The 23,965-nt window shown below is 33.3% G+C and overlaps 1 protein-coding gene across 13 annotated transcripts in view; it reads right to left on the bottom strand.

Annotated features, from left to right (window-relative positions):
• GPHN (gephyrin) overlaps positions 1-23,965 on the bottom strand; it is a 751,804-nt gene that overhangs the window by 308,816 nt on the left and 419,023 nt on the right. For 9 of the 13 annotated variants that reach the window (XM_031952740.1, XM_031952743.1, XM_031952746.1 and 6 more), the window contains 3 exons: positions 16,258-16,324; positions 6,921-7,193; positions 5,043-5,150 (listed from right to left, as the gene is read on the bottom strand). In XM_031952740.1, coding sequence (XP_031808600.1) covers positions 5,043-5,150; positions 6,921-7,193; positions 16,258-16,324 — 448 coding nt within the window. The remainder of the gene's footprint in view (positions 1-5,042; positions 5,151-6,920; positions 7,194-16,257; positions 16,325-23,965) is intronic. The other 4 variants (XM_031952744.1, XM_031952749.1, XM_031952747.1 and 1 more) reach the window with 1 other exon arrangement.

Here is a 23,965-nt window from a genome sequence, read left to right as displayed (position 1 = left end):
CACGCACACACACACACAACAAAAATCTATTTCTTAGAGCATGATAAGGTGTTGCCTATGACTATATTACCTTATTATCTTTTCCCAATAAATGAATGAAATTGTCACTATTGTCTCACATTTGACAAACTGACTATGAGTATTTATGATTGTTATTAAGATTATAAAAACTCATTTTTCAGTTATCAATTCAATTTTGTTACTTATTTTACTAACAAAAATTTAAATTTATCCCTTCCTTTTTATATAGGTATGCTTGATTTGTAAAAATTAAAATTTGGGAGTTTGTCTCACTAAAAAACTATTTTATAGATACTAGACTTATCAGAATTTAAATATTACAAGGACAGCAAATAAATGTTAAATCCTTCCCCTTTGTTCTGTACTTGGCATAGTACAAAACTACCTAGGATGCTAAATTTATATTTATTATATTTTGTATTATGACTTGACATTCTTCCATAAAAATCCTATTTTGGCTTTGTCATTACATGAAAGTGACACCGAGTTCTACAATGCTGAAGATTTTCACTTTGGTCTTGGGAACAAACTGTCTTTTTTCCAAAGAGAAGAATAGTAATCACAGAGTGCCACATCACTGGTAGGCTGAGTATCCTGATGATGCAATTTTTTTGGCCACTGCAACCTATGAAACATATAAAATTTTTAAATGGGTCTCAGTCCTCAGTCTCCCTTTTCTTTTTATTCTGATGGTGGCAGTGGTGAGAAAGGGAGTCAAAGAGTACTAAGAATTACATGTTTTTTTGATCATCAACAAACTAATTTAACTGTGGATACTCTAAATATGAGAGACATGTCTAGTGATTAATGAGTGGACATACTGTTGGAGGAGGTGATTCATATCAGTCTTAATATTTTGTCTATAAATAACAAAGAAGGAAGCTGCATAAATAGAAAGATAGGATTACTCTTTACAGAGGCAAAGAAAAAAGTTGGAGAAATGAATTTTATTAAATACCCCAAATTTATAGAAACATTATCACACAAATCATATGATCATCTTATAATGTGAAATATTTGCATACGGACCACTATGAAAATAAATGATGAAGACAAACTGGTAAAGAAATTCATTGAACTTGAAAAATCCCTTCAAAACAAATCAACATATGTTCTGATACTTGGTAACAAATATAAAATTCAGAAAATGTGAGAATGGGAAGAAATATATGGGAAAATATGGCTCAGGAGACAGAAAAAGTCTTCAACAAATTGGTAGGAGGTAGACATTGCAAAAATCAAATGAAATCACAAAGAATTAAATTGGCTTCATTTCAACAGCCAAAAAAGAGATATTATGGACATAGGCGTAATTGTGGAGTTAGCGAGCTACAATTAGACCACTGACTCATCAGAGCTAAGACCAGAATTAAGTAGTCCTGAAAAGACATGAGACTATTAATGGATTGTGCTCTTTCTCTGTATATATTTATGCATATGTATATAGGTACATGTGTGTATGTATAATACACACACACATACATATGTATATATTTGTGTAAGCTATGGTGATGTATCAGTCAAAAAAACTAATGTGGTCTTATGCTGTTTCCAGGAATAAAGAGGTAAATGAATTTTACCTTTCCATTGTCTGCTTTCCAAAGACTTCATCAGGAGTAAAAGAAGGATCTTGATAAACTGGAGACTATCCAGAGGAGGGCAACCAGAATGATACAGGTCTTTATTTTTGTGTCATGAAAATCAGTTAAATGTAGTAGGTATGATTAGCTTGGAGAAATGAAGAAAAAGGGTATATGTGCTAGCTATCTTCAAATGTTTGACGGACTACTTTGTATAAGAGGGGAGCAAGTTCCATTTGATCCCAGAAGCCAAGACAGAAACAATGGGTGGAAGCTGCAAAAAGACCAATTTAGACTTGATGCTGGAAAAATTTCTTAAGAATTAGAGCTATCCAAAAGTTTAATGGAATACCTAGAGAGGCAATATGTTTCCCCTCTTTAGAGATCATCAAGTAAAGGCTAACTAACTATTTATTAGGTATGTAATGGTAGAGATGCTTTTTATGTATGGGTTGGACTAAATAGCCACTGAATTATTTTTAAATTCTCATACTTTCTGCTTCTATGGTAGTGGAACTACCATATTTGGACCATAATATCACAATCCCTTGGTCTTATAAAGGAAATATTAATGGCACTAAGGAGAACAAAAACAGGAAAACCAACTGAATTGGACCAAATAAAAACAGACTTAAGATATCCATTCTGAAGACAAAACATTCAGGGAGTTCTTTTCAAGGCTTCTAAAGGAGAGGAAGAAACCAAAGGCAGGACAAAAATTTTGGACCTTACTGATACCAAAAAGGTGAATGAGTACTCATTCACAATTACCAACTTATATGCTTACTCTCTCAGATATATTAAATCTTTATCATAGTCATCTATATACAAATCTTCCATGAGACTATTAGTAGGGAAAAAGTATGCTTTAGTAAACAATATTCAACAACTGGTTACATATTTAGCACCTTACAATTTACTGAAAGGAGAATATAATTTTCCATTGTGCTTATTGTTTCTAGATTATAAAAAAAATAATCTTGGTAAAACAAGATATCATCTTAACAGGTTCTTTTACCACAAGGTGTTTCCTACAGATTCATCAGATCAATCAAGTTTCTTTGGAAGATTTAACAACAGGAATAATATTGTTCAAGAACCCTCTGAAAATAAACATAGAGCAATGTATAAAACTGGTAGATGTATGTTTGCCAGAAATATTCACTATTGTGGTGGAGGAGATAGAACACAGTGTTCTGTGTTCTCAACACAGGTTGAGGAGGGCTTGAAATCCTCCAAGGGCTCTTATTTGAGGATAACACTGTATTAGTTATATCAAGCTCTAAGACATTGCAGAGTCTAATGGAAGACATCTGTAATCATTAAATGGAGTCTCTCCTATTCATCCATATAGAAAAGAACAAATGAATGAAGAGTTCTTGCCTAGACTTCATTATTTAGCTGAATGGAAACTATCAAACTTGTCCATCTGAGTACAACATCTGAGACAAACAATATAATGAGCATGAATCAAGTTGAAAAGGAAGAAGAGAGTAAGTTGGATTACTTTTGGGAAATCACAAAGTATTTTTAATGACGCCCAAATACCCCATAATAGCAAAGGCCCAAACAATACAAACAGTTTACAAATGGTGCTTGTAAGCACCAGGCAGCAATACCCGGAGCATTACTGCCCCTGAAGATGGAAGATAAATACCACAAAGAGAGGCATGGAAAGGTGCATGGTGAGCAAGTTGAAACATATCACCAGAATATTATGGAATTTTATTATTCTATAAGAAATGATCTGTGTGATCCTGGGCAAGTCACTTAATCCCAAAATTGCCTCAGCAAAAAAAAAAGAAAAGAAATAATCAGCAGGATGATTTCAGAAAGGCCTGGAGATACTTACATGAACTGATGCTAAGTGAAGTGAATAGAAGAGAACATTTTACATGGCAACAAGAAGATTATGTGATGATTAATTCTGATAGATAAGACTTTTTTCAATAGTGAGGTGATTCAGGCCAGTTCCAATATACTTGTAATGGAGACAGCCATCTATACCCAGAGAGAGGATTGTGGGGACTGAACATAGATATAGTATTTTTACCTTTTTGATTGTTGCTTGCTTACTTTCAGTTTTATTTCTCATTTTTTTCTTTTTTGATTTGATTTTTCTTGTGCAGCATGATAATTATGGAAATATGTATAGAAGAACTGCACATGTTTAACATATATTGAATTTCTTGCCATCTGGGGGAGGAGGTGGAGAGAAGGGAGGGAGAAAAACTTGTAACACAAAATTTTGCAAAAATGAATGTTGAAAACTATCTTTGCATATATTTTGAAAATAAAAAGCTATTATTAAAAAAAAAAAAAGAAAAATCACCAATTACAAACTAAGGAAATATTGGAATAAAGAATGTCATCAAACCATTTTATGACAGAAAGAGAAGACAGGCTAGTCAAGAAGACAAGAACAAGAAGTGACAGGACAAAGAATTCCACTGGTGCTCACATAATGTTGGGGAAAAGTGAGAAAAATCTCAAGGACATTGGGAAGATTGTCCAGTTACAAACTTTTGGGTGGACTTGGATGAGAGTCACACAGGAGGAAAGGCATTCTTGGGTTATCATCGCAACTCCTGAGGGAATTCTTGAATTCAGAAGGAGGTTCAGATCCACTTGAATATTGGAGGTAAATAAATTCTGATTCTCCTTATTCAGTGGCATAGACCAAATTAATATCTTTTCTTACCCTTCTGTCCTGAGAAATTAAATTTTCCCTGTTTTCTTAATTTCTATTTAACCATTTTACTATGCAGGGTATTTTGCTCCTCTCTAAAGCTTCTATTTTTATGTTTGGCTTTCCAAGTTGTTGGTTTCTTTTTTTTTTTCGTAACTTATAAAAATAGCTTTTTTTTTTCTATGTGAAAAATATCATGGGGATAGCTGATTCAGAACCAAAGGGATCATTGAAAGAATAAGAAACCAAATATAAAAATTATATGAATGAATGTATGGTTAAAACAAAGCAAATAAAAGTAAAAATAGTTGTCTACTGAAAATTACTTTAAAAAGAATACAACCTGATGAAAAAAGAAAATATATTTTAAAACCCTAAAGTGATTATTTTACGGGATTAGTTAAATTAGGCTGGACAATTTATTTAAAGATATGAAATGAAATTGCTGAACAATCAGGAACACAGACTTCTAAGTGATGAAATCCTTGATGCTTATGTGATGGAAGCTTATGAACTAAACACAGTAACTTAATTCTAATGTAAATATTTCAGTTACAGTAGAAACTCTACTAAGTGTAATTCCCTTATGCTCATTGGCATTTAAATTTTACATTAAAAAAAAAAAAAACACTGCTGAAAAGTCATCAGCATGAAAAACTGATAAATGCATTGTTCCTATATACTAGGATAGGAGGCAGGCAGTATATTCACAAAAACCATTAATGTAAAAGCCTCTTGTAGGTGTGTCTTACCCGTTCTCCTGCACTGCCTGTTGCGTGATGGGAATAACTGATGAGACCAGGAATGGGCTGTTCACCGTGTGCCATGATAACAGCAGTACTGGTGTAGAATGGATGCTTCTAATGCACAACACATAACAGCTATGAATACAGTGATAGGAAAACATGAAACTATACAAGCAAAATGACTGGAAAGGTGAAAACAGATGAGACAATGAAATGACAATTTCTTACAAACTTAGAGGGGAATGGTCAGTTTAAATCTTAAGTTCCACATTGCGTTAAAAAAATAAACTCATTGGCACCAGATGTTTCCAGATAATCAACACATTAAGTCTGACACTGCATTGCTGACTGTGTTAATAAAGCTTCAATAAATAATGGTGCATTTATAATTTTAAATGTACCCAAAATGGCAATGACAACAGTGTAAAATCAGAAGATGTTTAAATGTAAGGAAATGAATTCTGAATAGTGGACAATATGGAAGTAATCATTATTTCCATTCTTATAAATGACTAGCTTTTAAACAAGAAACAGCATAATATGACTTTGATAAAACAAAAGCAAAAGCTTAATGCATATGAAGTAGTGAATAGCAATAGTAAGCTTGGTACATTACCTCTAAACTTGGTGGAATTTAGAAGCCTAAAGAATCTTTCTCTATCTATAAATTGATTTCATTCCCCTTCTCTTCTGAAGTTTCAGAATATTTCAATGAGTTAACAAGAAAATTAAAGAAGTTTACTTTAAATGATTCTTAACATGCTTCTTGTATGCTTCACTTTCATGTGGTCTCCTAAAAGTACTATATAATATCTGTGCTGGGTGCTACAATGTGTAGGGCAGTAAAGATGACATACTATTTATGTACTGAAACAAAAATTGCAATGATACATGGTGAGACACCTAGGAAGGTTCTAGGGGTATTGTTTTGTCATGACTTCTGAAAAAGAATGGCTTATCCATTTACCAGAAACTCATAAATTCTTAAGAGAATAGCAAGAGAAATTTTGAAAATGAGACAGGGATGGGGAAGGGAAAGAAATATTATAAATAAAATACAAATCAGTAAAGCAAAATATACACTTCATTTAGATGATCACTATGGGATAATTTTTTTTTTTAGTACTGTTGTATTTTCTTAAATGAATCATATATTCCAAAACTATTTTAATCAAATTATGTCAGGGACTAAGGTAACAATGAATTTGAATTTTAAAGGAAAAATTATAGTAGCAAATACATGTAACCATATATCCAATATGGGACAAGATTTGGTCTTTCCTATTTGGATAATTCAGGGGAAAAAAAAATGGAATTTTGTAAAGAAGCTGGAATAAGAGACTCTGCTGCTGTAACTTGCATATAATAAAATCCATTCACTGTTCTTGAATATCAGCAAAAAGGAGTACTATGTTTCTGGGAATAATAATGTTCCACATATTGACTTAATAGCATGCAATTCTATTTCCAAAAACTGTAAACTTTATCTTGAAGTTATTCCTGTAGAACAATAGGTCATTCATTACAAAAGAAAAAATTAGTTTCAATATGCATAGAAATATAGAATAGAAAAGGCTATAGAAAAATGTATTTTAGATAATCATTCAGGAAATATGAGTGATATTTGAGACAGCAAAAAGATAAAATAAACTATCCTAGAAAATATTCCAGGATATATTAAAATGTTATTTAAGGGTAAGGGGTATAAATACCTGTGGTGAACTGTATATTGGTATGAAATTAATGACACAATTTACCTAAAAATATCGAAGTTTTTCTTTCTTCCCATTCAAAATACTAATATTCATAAAAATTCTCAAAGGGATCATGTATTATTTATTTAGAAAATAAAACTGTCTCCCTTTGCAAATTAAGTAGACTTACCTTGGCTGCAATTGCTGCTGCTGTTATATGTGATGAAGAACTGTCTTCCGTTGAAGCAACACCACTGTCTTTCTTCTCTTCTTCTTCTTCCTCACATTGAACCCCTTTGTCTTCTGTCTGTTTGTGGGGACTGGTCGTAGGAGGAGGGGAAAGAGGAGGTGGTGGAGAAGGCAAATCTTCAAGTTCATCATGTACCTCTTTTACTTTTACAATGGCATCACGTAAAAGATCAATGGCGTGAGGTAGAGCTGGCAGTATAAACTGAAAACATTCCTGTGTGCAAGAGGAAGAAAAGAGTATGATGAAGGGATGCATTTTGGGCATATAAAAAGATGGGGATGATTAGTTGAGAAGTTGTATTAACCTTTTTGAAAAATTATTTACAAAGAAATTACTTTTTAGACCACAAACATGACATTGTGGTGGGTTACAAAACAAGAATTCCAAATCCATTTTTCATATAATAAACTGAACACACATAAGCACAAAAACAACTAGTATCTAAAAAGAGATCTTAGAAGAAGCTGAAAAAAATTTTCACAGTTAAAGTTAGAAAATGGTATCATATCATTAAGATGAATAAACTAATTTATTCTTTCTATCGTTTCTCTGATTACTCCCAGTTGGTGATAAGAAGAGGGCAAGGGAAGTATTAATAGAGGAGAAAACATTAGGTATTTTTGGACTAGGTATTTTTAAATGCATATATGTCTCAAATAATCTTCCTCAAAGTCTTTATCCATTATTTCCTTTTGGCATGAAGATTATTATAAGGAGCTGTTATCTAACAGCCCACAAATAATTTAGAAATGGCTCTCAGTCCTATGTGGCTCTTTTCTACAATTGTAGCAATGTCAGTAGCAGAGTGGTGGAAAAGAAGATGAGTATGTTAAAATTCTCTTGTTAGACAGCCTATAAACATTAATTTAATTTTTTTTCTGAGAAAATTGAGGTTAAAATTGCACTAAGACTTTTGGAACATCCTATGTGTCTCTATGTATATACATATGTATATACACAAGTTAGAGCTAAATGGAATTTATCTCTCTTTCTCTGAATGAATCTTTGTTTCAGGTATGTTTCTTTTAAGCAACATATCATTAGATTTTCTTTTCTAATCCATTCTGCTATCCTGATCTATTTTATATGCCAGTTCATCACAAACATTTGTTTTCATAATTCTGGTTGTTAATTATGTATTTCCTACCATCTATTGTAATGGGAATCAGAACATGTACAAAACACTTTTGATGGTGTTACCTTATGTGAAAGAAACTGAGGAATATACTTCTAGAAGAGTACTGATAAGAACTGCTTTGAAGAGATTGAAATATACATTTTACAATTGATTTTGGTCTATTAATCATAATAGTCAGTAGGTGGCTTTCTTGCTGCAGAGTTAATCAATAGTTGAGCAGAGTTTGACTAAATGTTCTTCAGATGCTCTCTTTTGGTTTTAGTCCCTCATTGACGGTGAGAGATCTAATGAGAAACCATACTTTTAGAGGAAAGGCCTTGGGTCTCTCCTTTCCTCTGAGGTTGATATATGGACCCATGAAAATGGGTTTCTCTCCTTTTGCTTTACCATTTATTCTTTTCTATTTTAGGTAAAAGAGATTAATTTGGAAACCCCAATCTTGTGAGTTTCAAAAAGTCAGAAGCAGTAGTTGGTTGGTGCAGCTATGAAGTAGGCCAGTAATTTTGGAAAGCAATTAGGAACTATGTCCCCAACTAAACTGAGTCTATTCTTTTATCTAACACAATTAGGCATCTCTTTCTCCCCCTCTCCCCCCCACCGAGAGATCAAAGAAAGGGGTAAGGTCCTATATGTACAAAAATATTTATAGCAATTCTTTTTGTAGTAGCAAAGAAATGTACATAAAGGGGAGAATGGCTGAACAAATGATGGTATATGAATGCAATGGAATACTCTTGTGCTGTAAGAAATAATCATGGATATGGATTCTGAAATACTTGAGAAGACTGATACAGATTGAAGTGACTAGAATTCTTTATACTATAACAATGATATTGCAAAAATAAACAATTTTGGAGCACTTAAGAATGCTTATCAATGACCAATCATGATTCCAAAGGAAAAGTGATGAGGAATTTTACCCATTTCCTGACAAAGAGGCAGGTAATAGACTAAATAAGCAGAATGAAACATTTTTTAAACATTCAATATTAGAACAAATTTTATTTCACTATTTATATTTGTTATAAAGTTTTTATTTTTATTTTCCTCCCTCCCTTCACAAGATTCATGAGGGAATGGAGATGGGACACAGAATAAATAAATACTTGCTAATTAAAAAAAAAAAAAAAAACCTTTAAATGGGCACAGAGGACAACATCAAAAACAAAAATTGGAAAATGTGGTTCAGGAGCCAGAAGTGAGAGAGGTTGGTTAAATCATATATGAGTTCTTTGATAAACATTTTCTTCAATAAAAGAGCCAGTAGGTACTACAACATCAAATAACATTGTAAAAATTGTCTATATCTTGATAGGATATAAGACACCACATTCTAATGATAGATTATATTATATTCTAATAGAAAGGCTATGAGAATCATTTCCAAATCAGAAGTCAGACCATTGATTTGTGAGAGTAACATTAATGCCAAATTAGAAAAAGAATAAGAATGAGACAATATAATCTACAATCTAAACTCTAAATATTAGAAACAGTATAGACCAAAAAAAACAGAAGTGGTGATGAGAAAAACACATTTCTAGAAAACTTGGCAAGAAATCTGATTAAACCAGATTATTCCAAGACCATATAAGAATAAAACTGGAAGGATTAATAAACAGATGAAAGATGTAAAAGATGTCAGGATTACTCTAAGAAACTAATTTTTCCATCAAAGGCAATGAAATTATCATAGTTTGGTTTCAATATTTCAGATTCCAAGGGACTACATAAATAAGCAGAAATTTTAGAAAAGAAAAAAAAAAAAGACAGGAAAAACAGCTTAGACAAGGATAGATTCTCAAAATAACCTAAAAGAATATACCAAATTCTGAGGGGAAAAATCACACATATCATTACTACCAAAAAATAAATCAAGAAAATGTCAATAACTAATAAGCCAAGAACCTATTTTTCTAGCTATGATGCTAAAATGTGTTCTTTGGTTCATTTTTAAAACTTGTAATCCTAAGCACTGTAAAACTGAAATGATGGCTATTTATTGTTTCTGTTTGGGAATTTGTTTATTCTGAATTATTACTTGTTATGGGCCAGAACTCTGTACTTAAAACAAGGATTCTTTTTTTTTTATTATTTTTTTTTATTTAATAGCCTTTTATTTACAGGATATATACATGGGTAACTTTACAGCATTAACAATTGCCAAACCTCTTGTTCCAATTTTTCACCTCTTACCCCCCCACCCCCTCCCCTAAATGGCAGGATGACCAGTAGATGTTAAATATATTAAAATATAACTTAGATACACAATAAGTATACATGACCAAAACATTATTTTGCTGTACAAAAAGAATCAGACTCTGAATTATTGTACAATTAGCTTGTGAAGGAAATCAAAAATGCAGGTGTGCATAAATATAGGGATTGGGAATTCAATGTAATGGTTTTTAGTCATCTCCCAGAGTTCTTTTTCTGGGTATAGCTAGTTCAGTTCATTACTGCTCCATTAGAAATGATTTGGTTGATCTCGTTGCTGAGGATGGCCTGGTCCATCAGAACTGGTCATCATATAGTATTGTTGTTGAAGTATATAATGATCTCCTGGTCCTTCTCATTTCACTCAGCATCAGTTCGTGTAAGTCTCTCCAGGCCTTTCTGAAATCATACTGTTGGTCATTTCTTACAGAACAGTAATATTCCATAATTTTCATATACCACAATTTATTCAGCCATTCTCCAACTGATGGACATCCATTCAGTTTCCAGTTTCTAGCCACTACAAAAAGGGCTGCCACAAACATTCGTGCACATACAGGTCCCTTTCCCTTCTTTATAATCTCTTTGGGATATAATCCCAGTAGTAACACTGCTGGATCAAAGGGTATGCACAGTTTGATAACTTTTTGAGCATAGTTCCAAACTACTCTCCAAAATGGTTGGATTCGTTCACAACTCCACCAACAATGAATCAATGTCCCAGAAAACAAGGATTCTTACAACAAGGTGTTAATTCAGTGGAATTGATGAAACAATGGTTATCTAGTTTAGCGTGGTGATTAATAATTCTCTAAGTTCAGTATGATTGATTTAATCTTACAACAAATAATGGTTTTTTAGTGATGCAATGATTGGTTTACACTCAGGGTAGAGAATATAAGCTGGGACTCAGACTAAGAGTCAGATTCATTTACTTCATCTCACATCTCTGTGGCTGGCCTGGCCTCCTGCACTTCCCCCACTGAGACCAAGCAGACCCAGAGACAAACTCAGAAGAGCTCAGAGAGAGACTCAGAAGGGCCCAGAGAGAGACTCAGAAGGGCCAGATACAGACTCAGAAGAGACCCAGAGCCAGATTCATCCGCTCTTATCTCCCATCACCGTGATGACTGGTCTGTCCTACTTAGCTTCTCCACTGAAACCAAAACTCCAGAAGGCCTCTAAGATAACTAGCCAGGCCCCAGGCAAGGAAACTAGTTTGTGAAGAAGATAATAAAGGATTTGGACTTTAACACCTGGCTATTCTTGTGGTGATTATTCAACTGAAAAAGAAGGCTGCTCCAGAGACCTCCAGAAAACCAAAGGAGAACACTACAATTACTTAACTCTAGTCTTATTGTTCTTTGTTATACCTGCCACATCTGGTATCTGGCACAAGATTTACATGGACAGTTGTCTCTTTTCCTCCATTTTTGGTTTAAGGTTCTTTTGATCAGATCTGCAAGTCTATAGGCAAATGCATCCTTTTAAAGGATGTACTTTGTGACAGTTTGATAGCCCTTTGATTTTAGGTTTAGACAGAGAAATTCAAATTCTCTTCTCTAATATCTTTTTCTTAACCATCTATATACTTTCAAAATCACCTTTCTCTTTGGAAATCTCTATCTCCACTGTGTAGAAATGATGAAAATACCATATGTACCTTTGATATATTCAGTTCCTTCCCCAGGATTTTGTAGTGCTATAGTTATTTAATGATGACAAGTAAATTTAGTTTACAAGTGACTGTCGGGGGACACAGCACAAAACAAATTGTCATTGCAATGCTAAAGCTATGATGAATCTGTTTTTAAAATAATATAGAAAATAGAATTCGAAGACTGAGATAAAATATTAGTAATTACAGAAGCTAAGTGTATATAAAAACTTTCACAAATTCTATTTAGGGTTTTCTTTCCAAATTTCAGGAATTATAATCTCAGAGTGATGTTTGCTAAACATAGTTTGAGCTTTCTCTTTGCTTTAATGAACTAGGCTCTCTGTATATAAGAATAAAAGTGCACATATTCTAAGAGTGTTGGGAAGGCTACAATAGAATAAGTAGACAGTGTAGTTAAATTTAAATGACTTTTGTGGGAATTGACCTCCTTTGTTTAACATCTTTAGTAGCCTAAACAGACCTATGAAAGACACTGAGCTTCTCTGGTACAGAAACAAAAATGAATAAAACAAAGATTTAAAAAAAAATTACACATTGTTACAAAACATATGAGAGACAAGACATAAATGCATAAAAATACTTAAGTCCCTCAATGAAGGAACTGAGTTTTTTTTTTTCTCATCTTTACAACTATAAATGATGGGTTTTCTTTAGACTACTCTTACTAAGCATTCATTTTATATGTGCATATGCATATATAGATGTTTTTCCACATTGAAAAATTTAAAAACTCCATAAATGTAAAAGTGGAAACTATTACTCTTACTCTTCTTTCTTTATACCTTAATTCAATGTCTTAGGAATATTTAGTATAAATATCAGATGCTCAATAAGTATGTTTCAGATTCAATATGTTGAATCTGCATTATTTGAAGCAAAATGTTGACTGAGTTGGGGATTTTTTCAAAAAGGTGTATTAATTTGATGCACCCTGCTGGAGTTTGTGCTAAAGACTAGCAGATTAAGTTTCTTTGCTCTCCTTTCAGTACTTTTTCCTATATCAGGTGGCTTGGTAACTTGTGTTAATTCTCTACTGAAGGTCTAGAGGAAGAGAATTATTCAATGACTATCCTTAAACAAGAAAGAATCACAATCAAATATAATAAGCAGGCCATGATTAAGCTATTACTGCTATTTCATTTTTGGTCATCATGCTTTTCCAAAGCACACCCTGACTTACATCTATCATCTGCCCACCATTATTTGCTCCTGAACAGAGAAGGAGGAAATTGCAAAACTATGCTGACTGGGTTCACTACAAATTTATCTAACTTCAACTAGGTGTTCATCGAAGCAAAACAATCATTCTACTCCTTAATTCACTATTCTACTGATCTTCATATCTCTCCTCAAGCCTCCTCGAATATCATATTGCCTAAAAATTAATACCACTTACTACGAGTTCTTCATAATATATACCACCATTATTTCCTCTTTTGTTTTTCATTCTTAGAAGAAGTGGCTGTTCTCTTTGCCAAGGAAAACTTTTTTTCTTAGACTCTTGATCCCATTTCATCTCATATTTTCTGGCAAATTGTCCCTTTATCAAGCTTATCTTTCATATCATACATATCTTCCTATCTACTGGCTGTTTCCTTGCTACCTACAAATATATTCCCTCCAGGTCTCAAATTTCCCACTTGATCTGACCATTCAAATTATCTATTGTTCTAATTCTCTCCTCCACCTTTCAACTAAACTGCTTGAGAAATTTTCCTTTCTTTTGGTCCTATTTCCTTTCCTTTAATTCTTTTTCAGATTTTTGTGAAATTTTGCTTCTGAATAAAATTCCTCTTTCTGAAGTTTCTAATAATCTCTCGAAATCCCTGACAAATCTGATGGCCCTTTTAAAATTTCAGCTTTCTTAATCTCTCTGAAGTATTTGACATTGCTAATTACCCTCTCCTCTGGAATACTTTCTTCCCCAGGTTTTGAATACACTATTAAAGTACAATGGATCTCTTAGGTCTCCTATCTGATTGACCACTCCTTTGTCTTCTTTACTGGTTTGTAATCTATGTCATGGTCACTCTGAATGGGTGTTTCACTAAGGCTTTCTCCATGACCTACTTTTATTTTTCTTCTATCCAAGCTCTCTTATCTTATCAACTCACATATACTTAATTAAGATTTCTATACAAAGGATTCTGAGTTTTATATATCCAGTCCCAATCTCCTTTCCTCAGAAAGAATACAAGACCACATCACTGTCTGATGGATTAAATGGGCACCTGCAGCTCAAATTAAACATGTTGAAAATTGGATTCATTCCTTTTTTTCTTATTCTTTTTATTTACTTTTTTGCTGAGGCAATTGGGGTTAAGTGACTTGTCCAGGATCACACAACTAGGAAGTGTTATGTATTTGAGGCCAGATTTGAACTTAGGTACTCCTGACTTCAGGGCTGTTCTCTATCCACTGTGCTATCTAGCTACCCCTAGAATTTCATTCTTTTCCTTCAAATCTTCCCTCTTCCCAACTTCCCGACTGTTAGTGACGGAACCAACATCCTCTCATTTATCCAAATTCACAATCTTGATATAATCTTTGACTCCTCATTTATTCATAACACATATCTAGTTCATTGTCAAACCTTATCCTTTCTACCTTCATAGCAGTTTTCAAATACATCTCTTTATACACAAATGGTAACTCTACTCCAGGCGTTTATCATCCCTTACTTGGACTTATTGCAACGACCTTCTAATTAGCCTGCCTGACTTCTCTCCCTCTTCACTTTATTCACTACTCAGTTGCCAAAGTTACTCTTTTAAGGTGTAAGTCTGACCATGTCATTTATAAAACTCCATTGGCTATCTTTTACTTCTAAGATCAGATATGATCTGCTCAATTTATTCAATTTACTGCTCTTGAAAACCTGGTCACTTCCTGTCTTTCTATTTTTCTTGTATTTTTCTAGTCTAGGTACCTGATCTTTCCTGCTAATTTTCTCACATGATGCTTCACTTTCCATCTGTCTCCGCACCACTGCATGGCTTCTACTATGTTGGGAATGTGTGTTCTCTCTCTATCCCTTTAAGTTTGACTCTTGGTTTCCTTGACTTCCTTTCAGGTTTAATTTAAATTGTTCTTTCTGCAGGAGACATTTCCTGGTCCTTTGCTGCTGGTGTTTTCTCTGAGATTATCTTCCATCCACACTCTCCCTCTATCTTGTGTACATCTAGTTATCTACATGTTCTCTTCTCTATTATTGTATGAGCTTCCAGAAGGCAGTAACTGTTTTTTCTTTCTTTGATTCCCAGAGGCTTTTTAGTAATTCTAGATGACTATATGTTGGAAAAATGTTCTGATCTGTAATAACAGAGGAAGTTCCTCATCACTAGCTCTTTATACTGATGAAATAAATTGTTCAAAATACGGATAATTCCTGAGATGCTACTCTCTGGTAATTTCACCAATGAAATAGTGGCTGAGTTTAAAATCCTAAGTCTGAAAAAAGAGGCAATGACATTTTAAAAAGAATTAACAGAAATTTCAAATGAAAATAGATGAATGTAAATATTCCTGACCAGTCTTTTCTTTTTATTTCAGTGTTACTACTAGAATTGTCAGTGTCTCAGAACTAAATAAATTGAATAAAGCAGGAAACAAGCCTTACTGATTTTTGTCAATGAAGCATAAAAAGTAAACAGTCTCATTTTTAAAAAAATCTTTCCATTTTCACCACCATAATGAATCTCTAATCATACAGAGAGATGTGGGACATTAAGAAACTACTATCTTATATATGCCATTGTTGAACTTTCTACTGCTCCTTAGTATAAGTGTAACATTTTTCTATGTTCTGTTCAGACTACAGCACTCTTTCAAGGAAGAGAAAGTCTAGAATAATAGAGAGATAAGAAGGGGGACTTGGGGAAGGAAAGAAGGATTTGTTAAGTATCTATTACATGCTAGGTACTATGCTTAAACTTATTAGATATATAATTTCATTTATTCCTCACACTAACCTTAAAAGGTAGATCCTATTATGATCCCTATTTTGCATTTAAGGAACTCGAGTTGGACAGAAGTTGTGACTTACCTAGCATAACACAGCTATTAAATGTCTGAGGCAGAAAGAATGTTTAATCCTACTTTTAGCTACATGTGTGTCTTCATAAAGTTAGTAATCATATTCAAACCAAACTTTGATGGTTTTAAGGTAGAATGCACAGGTCAGTTCAGATCTGTGAATGAGCTGTGGTTGTTGAAACAATATTGACATGAATGGTGCTTACCTGGGACCCTTTCTTGCTACCTGGCAGGTTAATTATGAGCGTTTTCCCTCTGATTCCACATACAGGTCTGAAACAAAAGAGAAACTAGATGAAGTCTATTCATCAGGTCCATTTTTAAAATACCTTTTTATTTACAAGATATATGCATAGGTAATTTTTCAGCATTAACAGTTGCAAATCCTTTTGTTCCAACTTTTTCCCTCCTTCCCTCCACCCCTTCCCCCAGATGGCAGGTTGACCAATACATGTTAAATATGTTAAAGTATAAGTTAAATACAATATATGTATACATGTCCAAACAATTAATTTGCTGTATAAAAAGAGATGGACTTTGAAATAGTGTACAATTAGCCTGTGATGGAAATCAAAAATGCAGGCAGACAAAAATAGAGTGATTGGGAATTCCATGTAGTGATTCATAGTCATCTCCCTATCAGGTACATTTTTTAAAAATCCAATAATGAAAAGCAACTACTCTACTTTAGCCATGAATAACTTGTCTTAGGAATAAAATGTCTATATTAAGATGTTCCTATAAAAATTAGACATCAATTTGTCACATTGTTTGGGATTTTTATGACAATGAGAATCAGGTTCCCAAAAAACTACAGCTCATTGAGGAGGGTATTCCACAATATTTATGCTTAAGTGAAACACAAGCTCTTAAAAATAAACTAATTTATGTTTTTTTTTTTTTTTTTTTTAAGGGACAAAACATTAAAAATGGAGATAAAGGTGGGACCAAAAACAAAATCTTTATCAGACATGTTGCAAATCACAAGAAATTGAGGGCAGGAACCTTAAAAAATGTTTAATTCAGAGCCTCACTTTTGGCTATCTCCTACAGTCAGGAAGCCAAGATAGAAGTAGAATCCTAAAACATAAAGAATAAAGAGAAGAGGCCTGCAGTCTAATGCTGATTCTGCCATTAACTAGCTATATGCAAAACAGTAAAACTCAGGTAACTGTCTTGATGATCTCTAAGGTCTTTTTAAGGTCTAGTTTTGTGAGTTTCAAAAAAAAAAAAAAAAAAAAAAAGATTTCATAATCTCCTATGGATACTAATCTTTTCTTCAGCATTCCTTATTGTTACATATAATACGAATAACATATTCTACACTTTAATCATCTTATGATGGACCCAAGAGTGAGTATAACAACTAGTAATTATCCTTTTTCATGAAAACTCTTCATAAATTTGAAGATTGTTAAAATATGGCCTTCTTTTCTCTTCAATGGATTGAATAGATCCTTTAAATCTTTAAATTTAAATTGTTCAAATATACTTTCCAATTTTAAAATAATTTCCAAAACACTTTCCAAGTACTAAACACCTTCTTTTGGCTGTCGTGCTCAGATCTGGTCATTTTCTTTTACCTAGTTTACTACAAAAGCTATCGCTACCTTCTTTCCAATATATTTTATATACATGCCAGGTTGAATAAGCTATCTTCCCCAGAATTTAAATAAAACAGTGCCTTGCTCTATAAAATGGTAAACAGTTAATACATGTTTATTGAATGAATGAAAGCTATATTGTTTACTTAAAATCATGCTGTTAGTTTCTGCTTACATAAAAAACTATAGTACCCTTTTAGGGTTTTCTCATTCATAAGTTAACTTTTAAGGATAAAAGAGCCTTAAGAGTGACAGATGAAATAAACTGTGATATCTAACGATCATAACAGAAGATAAAAGACATGGATTCCATATAGCTTTGCCAAATCTAATTTTTAAAAAGTCGTATATTCCCTTCAACAGGCCAATTTACATTTTTTAAATATATTCAATGTGTTTTTATAACAATGAATTTTTCCTTACAAATGCTGATAATAGGAGTTGTATCATTATTTGAATTTTACAGATAAAGATATGAGGAATAATGTAAGGTTTGCATAGCTCTTAAATCTTTGTATTTAGATATTATAATTTCTTCCTTATGTGTATTTATGGATTTTTCTTACCAATTTTTCAATTTACTACTGTTACTTTTAAACCTGTCTTACCATATAAAAACACTTGTTCACTCACCTCCAGGTTATTTCTAAACTATAATGTAGTCATTATCTTTTCTGTTCTAGTTTCCCATCATTAATAAAAATGGTAAGCAATTATTAATTCCAGGATTCATCCAGGAAAATATACTATTTTGTCTTGGGAGCATAATGATTTATTGATAATAACTCAGTGAGTTTGATTCTTTGCCAGTTTTCAAATACGCACACTACTTAAACAAGCTCATTCCTTTTAAAAATGCAGGCTTTTTGTCAATTATTAACTAATAAAAAAATTACTGAGATTCCATTATATTAATTACGTGAATATAACACAGAACCTATCACATTTACAGTGTCATGGAAAAATATGGCATTTGAACTAGATGTTTTGAAGAACAGGAGTCTAATTAGGCTGAAAAGAGGATGGAACATTCAGGTTGTGATTTGAAGTGAAGTATGAGCAAAGCATTAGATGCAAGCATACAGAGAAATACCATGAGGTCTAGTTTGGTTGGACCTCAAAGAGTATGCAGGAAACAATTAAAGAAATGTCCAAATGGTAGGATTATTACAGAGTGCTTATTTATATGGAAGAAAATAATGAGTTTCTAACCGAATTCATTTACTTAAAAGATAAGATATTGTTATAACAAACAACTCAAGTGATTTAATAAATTAATTTCCAATAATTTTATCATAACAGAGAGGAACTACAAGGGAAACTCCTATTTTTTAGACCTGGATCTGACCAACATTTGATAAAAAATTTTTTTTAGGAAAATGTGACCATGTTATTTTGGATTGCATGATAAATGAGAAAGAAAATACTGGGTATATTCTGACCATAGGCAAAAGAATACCATATTTCAAAAATTCAAAGAATCTCAGATTTTGAAAGAGAAGTCAGTTTTGATATATGACATTGAGAAATAAATTTTGCCCAGTCAATTATGAATGATTCTGATGATGAAGGTAAAGAAGTCAAGAAGACCTGGATTCAAATTTATCCTCAGACACTTATTAGCTTTGTGATGCTGGGAAAGACATCTAACTAAAATAGACACTTCAGTTTTTTCAACCGTAAGATGGAGATTCCGAGGGTTGTTGTGAAAATCAAATGAGATAATATTTATAAAACATTTAGCAAATGCCTGGCATATAATAGGTATTTAATAGATACTTGTTTCCTTATGTAGGGACAAATGTGACTACATAGAAAGCACTCCAAATAAGCAATGGTTTTTTTTTTTTTTTGAAAGGATTATGTTCAAGATATGGAAACGAGGCTATAGGAAAGAAAAGTCAAGAATTCATATTTGAAAATAAATGTGAAGAGAAAACTGAAACCCATACTCAAGAGTTGATAAATTTAACTTCTCTAAAATGATTCAAGTCACTTGCTTCTGGACAAAGTATATCATAGGATCTGAAAAAGATTTTTGATATGTTCCTTTAATCATTGCTGCTATTCTCTAAGGAATCATGGAAAATGGGATAAGTGTTTAAGACTGGAATCTTCTAATGAAAACAAAACAAACCAAAAATAAACTACAGACAAGTAAGTTGAACTTTGATTCCTGGGAAAATAATTGAATGGGTTTTATGCTTGTCAGCAATTTTTTTTTTTGGTGGTGGTGGTGGGGTTGTTTAAAATGTCTTTATTGAGGCAGCTAGATGGTGCAGTAGATAGAATACCAGTTCTGGAATCAGAAAGAGCTGAGTCCAAATCCAGCCTCAGACACTTAACACTTCCTAGTTGTGTAACCCTAGGTAAGTTACTTAAACCTAATTGTCTCATAAAAGAAAAAAAATAAAAATAAAATAAATTTTTTTCTTTGATATATTATTCTGATGCAACAGTCACATTCCCCAAAACATCTCCTTAAGATTAAAGAAACTGAAGCAAAATTTTCAATAAAGAGATTATGACTGACAGTAGTACATGGCATGTTGTAAATTTCTTTAACAATAATACTTAGCTACCTATGTCATCTTTGACCTTAGTGTTTTGTTTCCATGCAATGTTATCTTTCTTTCTTTAGAAAATTGAAACTCCTCCTTCTCCCCTGCCAATTCTAGAGTATTTCTAGATCCAGTAATGATTCCTAGATTAAAATATATGGACAATTTTGTAATTTTTCTTGCATAATTCCAACTTGGAATTTGGACTGACTGGATCAACAAAGTTCTGCCACCAGTGATTTAGTATCTATTCTCCTATAAATCCTCCAGTTTTACATTTTCACATTTACCCTCATTTCTGTCAATTTTATGGATATAAGATTGTATTTCAAAATTGTAATAATTTGTACTTCTCTGATTATTAGTGGTTAGTGATTTCTGAATAAGTTTTAGGCAGCTATTGATAGTGCACTTAAAAAAAAAAAGGTTTGTACCTTTTATTCACATTTCTATTGGAGAATAGCTCTTAAATTTATGTCAACAAATTTTGAGGATCAAGCTTTTATCAGATATGGCAGAGAATATTTCCCCTGACTCTTTTAGTACTTTGAATATGATTAGAGAGTGAGAGTTGGGCATAATGGAGTACTTTTTTTTTTATTACATACATGCTTCTCAGAGCTTGATAGCTTGATAAGAGCAATATCCTAACCCTTCTCCTCATGAAAGTTAATCTAGTTTTTTTCCTTAATAATCATTGTTGAGACGTGGTTAGCTCAGAATGTTGAGATACATTCTTCATCATGTGGGCAAAAAAGTAATAACTAGAGGGGGTTCCCACATTATTGGCTGTTAGACCACAATGGGAACTTCATTGACTTGAATCAACTCAAGGAATTTTCAATGCCTTCCATTATTATCCTTTTCCAAAGGATAAGGACTAAGTAAATCTCCTTTTGAATGACCTATATATGTCTCATTCTTTTCCAGTATCAAATTGAAATTAGCTAGGGATTGACCTGACTCAGGCTGTTCCCAGAACAAGGTAGGGGTCTCCCTAGTAAACTGATCCTAAGTACTACAGACAAACAGACAGACACACATACAGACACACACACACACACACACACAATACTTTATTTAGGAATAATCATCATAAAAGCATTTAAAAATGAAACTGGAAGGATGAAAAAATAAAAAATTGGAAAGATTTCAACAACAAATCATTTGCTTCATCAATAGTACTAGTATTAGGACTAACATCCATATGTTAGAATCATATGAGATTTCTTGAAATATGCAACAACAAAGCTAATAGATAAGTATTTGATTATTATGAACAAGGATATATAGCTAGATTAAACATTTATTAAGTATTAAGAGTTGCACAGTTATCAGTCTAACTTTTTCTCTTCCAGAATCATCAGAGTCCAGTGGCACTCTGGATGAATGGTGATGGTCTGGGATGCAATGGATGATCTTGAAATATTTAATGACTGACCAAACTTTAAGTATTCAATAGTTATAGCTGCCAAGGCCATGGAACAAATTGTTCTCATCTACCCATTCTTCACATGCTTGAAGTAGACATCCCATTAACTTACTGATAGATTACCTTTAACTTGTTCCAATTTTTTTGTTAAGCTGGTTTTACCTGGATGTGATAGTTAGACATTGTATAGTTTCCTGGAATCCCATGCCCTTCAGGAGCTAATATTCTAATGGAAAGATAACTCAAAAATGGAGGTTCAAGAGAAAAAATGGTGCTTGCTTGGGGGTAAGATACTGTGGAAAAAGACGATGAGAGAGTGGAGTCAGAAGCAAAGTGGAGTTAACCTTGATAGGGGTAAGCATTGATTGGCTCTTTTTTTGAAATAGTATTCCAGGCAGGCAGTCACCACTTAAGAGTAATAGGGCTCAAGGCCGAGAGGGTAAAACAGCTGGTGAGGTGGAGGAAAAGAATCATGGCACAAAATAGGAAATGATTAGTGTCAACATAGCATAACTCAGTTTGCCACCATCATGGAGGATGCCCAGCACAGACTCTTAATAAAAGATGGAAGGCTGAACAAACTAAATATAAAAAGTCAAATCTTCCCTGTTGGAATCTTTACTAAAGTGTTAAGACATTTCTTTACAAAGTGTTAACGACATTGGAGTTAATTTAATCTTAGAGTTATTTTGGGCCAGAACTTGAAACAAGATACTAAGTGGAACTGATTGAACAATGCTTGTGTTCACAACCTTTAGAGAGCTCAAGTATCTAAGTACTCAATGGAGTTCACTCCTTTGGGAGAGTTCAGGGCTAGTAGTATGAGAGCTGAATTCACACCTCCCTTAGGACCAGAGAGCACTCTGGGAGATAACCCAGAATCCCTCTCCCTCCAGAAGGCGGAGTTAACCTTTGGGAGATCACATAAATATAGGGAGCTTTTAAAGCTTGAAGTTACTTCTTCTGGTGGGACAGACTGGAGGTTGAGAAGCCACGAGTCGGAGCTGGCTGGAGGCTGAAGAAAGCAGAGGCAGAAGGCAAGGACAAAGCTGCAAGATCTCTTGGAGCCAGGCAGAGAGACAGGCCTCAACTAACCGGGCTATTTTGGAAGGAGAAATAATTTTTGCATTTTACCATTTTTGCATTTTACCAGCTGGCTGCGATTTTGGATTAATTATTGATTGCAACTGAGACTAAGGCTGCCCTCCAGGAAAACCCCTCAACATTTTGGCGCGGAACAGGGACTGACAGGACCCTCAGCTGATTTTAGTGGAAAAGCTCCGATCCTGATTTCAGTAGAAAAGCCTCTGATCCTGATTTAAGTGGAAAAGCCTGTGACCCTGATCGAGTGGAAAAGTCTCTTCAAACTCAGAAATTAGAGTGAGTACAACAAAGAAATTTTGTTAAAATTAAAGTAGAATTTCAGCTAAGACGGGACAGATATTTAGAAAACAGCCTTCTGTTTCTGTTCAAGGAAAATGTTTAGAGAGCATTGTTAAAGTTATGGAAAGCCAAGGTTTGATCATAATTATGGAGCAGATCACTGAACTTTTACAAACTGTTAAGAAAGTATGTCCTTGTTTCTCTCTGGAGAAAGATTTGGATCTGGATGAATGGAACTTAGTAGGAGAGAAGCTTTGTCAATTCTTTAATAAAAATGGCCCTAACTTAATTTCTAAAGACATATTTAATACATATAATTTAATACAACTGGCTATCAGAAGTTATTTAAGTGTTAAAATGAAAAAGAAGAAAGTGCCAACTAAACTAGGTGATAAGCAGGAAAATTCAGATAATGGAGTTAAGTACAATCCTGAGTGTGATTCTTCATCTAATGAAGAAGAGGAAGAGAGAGAGGCAGAGATACAATCAGCTTCTCTTGTGAAGCAGAATATGACAAGATTAGAAGAAGCATTAATTAAAGCAAAAAATAAAGGAGAAGATATATCTGATTTTATATATGCATATCCTGTGATGGAAAAGATTTGACTCTTAAGGTCAAAAAGAAAGACAATACACTCCTTTTAATTTGGAAAAACTTAAAAGATTTGAAAAAGGGTTGCACTCTTTATGGGGCTACATCCTCTTATGTGAAGATGTTGCTAGATAATTTGTCTTATGAAATCTTAACCCCAAATGATTGGAAATCCATAGCGAAAACATGCTTAGAACCGGGACAAAATTTGTTGTGGCTTTCAGAGTATCATGAATTATGTAGGCTTCAAGCTCAATGCAATAGGCAAACAGGAGCTATTGTACAAGTTGCTTTTGACCAATTAGCTGGTGAAGGTCAGTATGCAGAGAATTCAGAACAGAT

Source organism: Sarcophilus harrisii, chromosome 2, assembly GCF_902635505.1.
Source record: "Sarcophilus harrisii chromosome 2, mSarHar1.11, whole genome shotgun sequence".
NCBI classification, from domain to species: domain Eukaryota; kingdom Metazoa; phylum Chordata; class Mammalia; order Dasyuromorphia; family Dasyuridae; genus Sarcophilus; species Sarcophilus harrisii.
The sequence above is the reverse complement of the archived record's forward strand: the minus strand, read 5'-3'. Positions and strand labels throughout refer to the sequence as shown.